Genomic DNA, 6,773 nt, shown 5'->3' with positions numbered 1-6,773 from the left:
GTTTGTGCAAAAGCAATATGGACACTTGTCACAACTGCGGCATTGGAAAAACATTTAAAGGACGCACAAGGCTAAAGACCATTACTGAGGGTCGTCACAAGTACTGAATGTTCAAGACACAGCACTCGACGTACACAGCCCTCTGCCTCAAACAGCGAAATGGCAAGCAAAGGAGCAGCTGCTATGAAGAATTCTACTTCAACTGCCTTCATGATGCAAACGTAATACGTCTCCAATGGCAAGCAAACCACGCAGATGACATTACTCTCCCAGTAAATTGCTACAGCCAAGAACAGCAAAAATGTCCAAACGTACTGATCCAGATACAGAAAAAAGGTCTACAATTGGGCTATGGTATTCCAAATGTCTGTAGAAATTAGTTTTCCTCATGAATACTGAATAAAAACCTCAGTCTTGTCTGCTTTAGTTAAAAGTAGAATAAGGTTAGGTAAGCTAAGAATTTTTAGAGATTTTTAAAATCATAATGGTTATTATTATTACACTTATGGTATATATTAGGGTTACAACAAAAGTTATGTTTTGAAGAAATATTTTGAAATGTATTTGGAAGCAATTACGCTAGTTTAATGTGTGGCCAATCAAAATAATTTCTCATGGCCACAAGGGGGCGACTGTTGCCTTATAGGTAATTGTCTGCACTTAGTCTAATATTAGGGCAATAGATGTTGTCTGAATCAAAATATAATTCATTATAAATAGGCGATGTTACCATAGTGGACAGTATACTGGATATATATAGTAAGGAATAGATATGAAATAAGTTTGAATGTATGAGGTAATGTTTAGCTGATTTAAGAGATTAGGTTTGTATATGTGTTTATATAGATATACTGTATATTTGTGTTTTACTGCAAGATGGTACAACATAGTGTAGGGAACAGGTTTATTCTGCTCTAGCCATAAATAAGCTAAAGAGAGGTCACAGTAAGATCAAGAGTCATTGTAGAGAAAAGGTATTAGGCCATAAATGATAATAGGTATGTGACAGAGCTCTGTTGGTCATTGGAATTCACAGGTGTGCTTACAGTAGATCAGAATTTACTGGTTTGTCTATTGTCCAGTGAAGGTTAAAAGCTAGGGAGTATAAATTAACTACTATGAAAAGAGATCACATCCATTGATAAAACATTGTGTAACCGACCCCAGGAAAACTTGTCAATACAACAGAACTTTGGATGAAAAGACATTCCAGATTTTACAATACTATACTTGCTTAAGGCAGTGTGGACACCACACTTTTATGACACCATGCCTCCGTGAACAGGACACGACAGCCCAGTTCAATGTTTGTTTTATTACACCTTGGAATCTGACAAACCTATAATTACCTATTCCATTGGAAACTATGAGAATATGATAGTTTGAATTGGTAAAATATGAGATAAAAGGACCAGACTTGTAGTTAGGAGTAAGAAGGAAGAGGGAGAAGAAGAAGGAGAAGGAAGGAAGTCAGTCAGGAGGAGAAGAAGTCATGGAGAGAACATGCAGGAGGAAAGGATGCAAGTATACATTTTATGTTAGCAATTGAAACTGTTTGTGAAACTTATGTCATGTTGTTTTATGTTATATCTGTGAACGAAGGAAGCTTAATATAATAATTAGTATATATATCACTACTGTGTATATCTTATTCTGTACGATTTGATCTGCCTGTAAATAAAGAATCATATAAAAAGAGCGGTAATATTCAAGCTTGAACTCTCTTTAAGGAATCTTAACTTCATAATTTCATGTCATATGTATATATAAGGACTGCATATATTTATCAGCCAATTAATTTGTAAGCCTGACATAATATATTTGCAGATATATATGATAATGCATATTAATTGAAATATATCCATATATTAAATACCATATATGATATATTAAATATTAATATTCTTAAATAAGATTCCATAAATCAATACACTGCCCCATAGCCGTCATCCAGCCTGTGCTCACACTGTCCTGCTCCAAGTATTATCCACTTCCCCTCACACTCTGCAGCCTACAAAGCATCTCCCACCGCTGCACCTGACCCTCTCCTCCTCATACATCTCCCCTATTACTGCCCCACAGCGGTCATCCAGCCTGTGCTCACACTGTCCTGCTCCAAGCATTATCCACTTCCCCTCACACTCTGCTGCCTACAAAGCTTCTCCCACCGCTGCACCTGACCCTCTCCTCCTCATACACCTCCCCTATCACTACCACATAGCGGTCATCCAGCCTGTGCTCACACTGTCCTCCTCCAAGCATTATACACTTCCCCTCACACTCTGCGGCCTACAAAGCATCTCCCACCACTACACCTGACCCTCTCCTCCTCATACACATCCCTTATTACTGCCCCATAGCGGACATCCAGCCTGTGCTCACACTGTCCTGCTCCAAGCATTATCCACTTCCCCTCAGACTCTGCAACCTACAAAGCATCTCCCACCACTGCACCTGACCCTCTCCTCCTCATACATCTCCCCTATCACTGCCCCATAGCGGTCATCCAGCCTGTGCTCACACTGTCCTGCTCCAAGCATTATCCACTTCCCCTCAGACTCTGCTGCCTACAAAGCATCTCCCACCACTGCACCTGACCCTCTCCTCCTCATACATTTCCTCTATCACTGCCCCATAGCGGTCATCCAGCCTGTGCTCACACTGTCCTGCTCCAAGCATTATCCACTTCCCCTCAGACTCTGCTGCCTACAAAGCATCTCCCACCGCTGCACCTGACCCTCTCCTCCTCATACATTTCCTCTATCACTGCCCCATAGCGGTCATCCAGCCTGTGCTCACACTGTCCTGCTCCAAGCATTATCCACTTCCCCTCAGACTCTGCGGCCTACAAAGCATCTCCCACCACTGCACCTGACCCTCTCCTCCTCATACATTTCCTCTATCACTGCCCCATAGCGGTCATCCAGCCTGTGCTCACACTGTCCTGCTCCAAGCATTATCCACTTCCCCTCAGACTCTGCGGCCTACAAAGCATCTCCCACCGCTGCACCTGACCCTCTCCTCCTCATACACCTCCCCTATCACTGCCCCATAGCGGTCATCCAGCCTGTGCTCACACTGTCCTGCTCCAAGCATTATCCACTTCCCCTCAGACTCTGCTGCCTACAAAGCATCTCCCACCGCTGCACCTGACCCTCTCCTCCTCATACACCGCCCCTATCACTGCCCCATAGCGGTCATCCAGTCTGTGCTCACACTGTCCTGCTCCAAGCATTATCAACTTCTCCTCAGGCTCTGCGTCCTACAAAGCATCCCCCACCGCTGCACCTGACCCTCTCCTCCTCATATATCTCCCCTATCACTGCCCCATAGCGGTCATCCAGCCTGTGCTCTCACTGTCCTGCTCCAAGCATTATCAACTTCCCCTCAGACTCTGCGGCCTACAAAGCATCTCCCACCGCTGCACCTGACCCTCTCCTCCTCTTACATCTCCCACATCACTGCCCCATAGCAGTCATCCAGCCTGTGCTCACACTGTCCTGCTCCAAGCATTATCTACTTCCCCTCAGACTCTGCAGCCTACAAAGCATATCCCACCGCTGCACCTGACCCTCTCCTCCTCATACACCTCCCCTATCACTGCCCCATAGCGGACATCCAGTCTGTGCTCACACTGTCCTGCTCCAAGCATTTTCCTCAGACTCTGCTGCCTACAAAGCATCTCCCACCGCTGCACCTGACCCTCTCCTCCTCATACACCTCCCCTATCACTGCCCCATAGTGGTTATCCAGCCTGTGTTAACACTGTCCTGCTCCAAGCACTATCCACTTCCCCTCAGACTCTGCAGCCTACAAAGCATCTCCCACCACTGCACCTGACCCTCTCCTCCTCATACATCTCCACTATCACTGCCCCATAGCGGGCATCCAGCCTGTGCTCACACTGTCCTGCTCCAAGCATTATCCACTTCCCCTCAGACTCTGCGGCCTACAAAGCATCTCCCACCGCCGCACCTGACCCTCTCCTCCTCATACAGCTCCCCTATCACTGCCCCATAGCGGACATCCAGCCTGTGCTCACACTGTCCTGCTCCAAACATTATCCACTACCCCTCAGACTCTGCTGCCTACAAAGCATCTCCCACCACTGCACCTGACCCTCTCCTCCTCATACACATCCCTTATTACTGCCCCATAGCGGACATCCAGCCTGTGCTCACACTGTCCTGCTCCAAGCATTATCCACTTCCCCTCAGACTCTGCAACCTACAAAGCATCTCCCACCACTGCACCTGACCCTCTCCTCCTCATACATTTCCTCTATCACTGCCCCATAGCGGTCATCCAGCCTGTGCTCACACTGTCCTGCTCCAAGCATTATCCACTTCCCCTCAGACTCTGCTGCCTACAAAGCATCTCCCACCACTGCACCTGACCCTCTCCTCCTCATACATTTCCTCTATCACTGCCCCATAGCGGTCATCCAGCCTGTGCTCACACTGTCCTGCTCCAAGCATTATCCACTTCCCCTCAGACTCTGCGTCCTACAAAGCATCTCCCACCGCTGCACCTGACCCTCTCCACCTCATACATCTCCCCTATTACTGCCCCACAGCGGTCATCCAGCCTGTGCTCACACTGTCCTGCTCCAAGCATTATCCACTTCCCCTCACACTCTGCTGCCTACAAAGCTTCTCCCACCGCTGCACCTGACCCTCTCCTCCTCATACACCTCCCCTATCACTACCACATAGCGGTCATCCAGCCTGTGCTCACACTGTCCTGCTCCAAGCATTATCCACTTCCCCTCACACTCTGCGGCCTACAAAGCATCTCCCACCACTACACCTGACCCACTCCTCCTCATACACATCCCTTATTACTGCCCCATAGCGGACATCCAGCCTGTGCTCACACTGTCCTGCTCCAAGCATTATCCACTTCCCCTCAGACTCTGCAACCTACAAAGCATCTCCCACCACTGCACCTGACCCTCTCCTCCTCATACATTTCCTCTATCACTGCCCCATAGCGGTCATCCAGCCTGTGCTCACACTGTCCTGCTCCAAGCATTATCCACTTCCCCTCAGACTCTGCTGCCTACAAAGCATCTCCCACCACTGCACCTGACCCTCTCCTCCTCATACATCTCCACTATCACTGCCCCATAGCGGGCATCCAGCCTGTGCTCACACTGTCCTGCTCCAAGCATTATCCACTTCCCCTCAGACTCTGCGGCCTACAAAGCATCTCCCACCGCCGCACCTGACCCTCTCCTCCTCATACACCTCCCCTACCACTGCCCCATAGCGGTTATCCAGCCTGTGTTCACACTGTCCTGCTACAAGCACTATCCACTTCCCCTCAGACTCTGCAGCCTACAAAGCATCTCCCACCACTGCACCTGACCCTCTCCTCCTCATACATCTCCCCTATCACTGCCCCATAGCGGTCATCCAGCCTGTGCTCACACTGTCCTGCTCCAAGCATTATCCACTTCCCCTCAGACTCTGCGGCCTACAAAGCATCTCCCACCGCTGCACCTGACCCTCTCCTCCTCATACATCTCCCCTATCACTGCCCCATAGCGGACATCCAGCCTGTGCTCACACTGTCCTGCTCCAAACATTATCCACTACCCCTCAGACTCTGCTGCCTACAAAGCATCTCCCACCACTGCACCTGACCCTCTCCTCCTCATACACATCCCTTATTACTGCCCCATAGCGGACATCCAGCCTGTGCTCACACTGTCCTGCTCCAAGCATTATCCACTTCCCCTCAGACTCTGCAACCTACAAAGCATCTCCCACCACTGCACCTGACCCTCTCCTCTTCATACATTTCCTCTATCACTGCCCCATAGCGGTCATCCAGCCTGTGCTCACACTGTCCTGCTCCAAGCATTATCCACTTCCCCTCAGACTCTGCGTCCTACAAAGCATCTCCCACCACTGCACCTGACCCTCTCCTCCTTATACACCTCCCCTATCACTGCCCCATACCGGACATCCAGCCTGTGCTCAAACTGTCCTGCTCCAAGCATTATCCACTTCCCCTCAGACTCTGCTGCCTACAAAGCATCTCCCACCGCTGCACCTGATCCTCTCCTCCTCATACACCTCCCCTATCACTGCCCCATAGCCGTCATCCAGCCTGTGCTCACACTGTCCTGCTCCAAGTATTATCCACTTCCCCTCACACTCTGCAGCCTACAAAGCATCTCCCACCGCTGCACCTGACCCTCTCCTCCTCATACATCTCCCCTATTACTGCCCCACAGCGGTCATCCAGCCTGTGCTCACACTGTCCTGCTCCAAGCATTATCCACTTCCCCTCAGACTCTGCGGCCTACAAAGCATCTCCCACCGCTGCACCTGACCCTCTCCTCCTCATACATCTCCCCTATCACTGCCCCACAGCGGTCATCCAGCCTGTGCTCACACTGTCTTGCTCCAAGCATTATCCACTTCCCCTCACACTCTGCTGCCTACAAAGCTTCTCCCACCGCTGCACCTGACCCTCTCCTCCTCATACACCTCCCCTATCACTACCACATAGCGGTCATCCAGCCTGTGCTCACACTGTCCTGCTCCAAGCATTATCCACTTCCCCTCACACTCTGCTGCCTACAAAGCTTCTCCCACCGCTGCACCTGACCCTCTCCTCCTCATACACCTCCCCTATCACTACCACATAGCGGTCATCCAGCCTGTGCTCACACTGTCCTGCTCCAAGCATTATCCACTTCCCCTCAGACTCTGCGGCCTACAAAGCATCTCCCACCGCTGCACCTGACCCTCTCCTCCTCA

At 49.7% G+C, this 6,773-nt stretch overlaps 1 protein-coding gene across 1 annotated transcript in view; it reads right to left on the bottom strand.

The window, feature by feature from the left end:
• Positions 1-1,648: 1,648 nt before the first annotated feature.
• Positions 1,649-6,773, bottom strand: part of LOC134965398 (scavenger receptor class F member 1-like) — a 49,599-nt gene continuing 44,474 nt past the window's right edge. The window contains exon 8 of the mRNA XM_063941859.1: positions 1,649-1,671. Coding sequence (XP_063797929.1) covers positions 1,649-1,671 — 23 coding nt within the window. The remainder of the gene's footprint in view (positions 1,672-6,773) is intronic.

This window comes from Pseudophryne corroboree, chromosome 10, assembly GCF_028390025.1.
Source record: "Pseudophryne corroboree isolate aPseCor3 chromosome 10, aPseCor3.hap2, whole genome shotgun sequence".
NCBI classification, from domain to species: domain Eukaryota; kingdom Metazoa; phylum Chordata; class Amphibia; order Anura; family Myobatrachidae; genus Pseudophryne; species Pseudophryne corroboree.
Note: the sequence above shows the minus strand (reverse complement) of the source record. Positions and strands in the feature narration are given on the sequence as shown.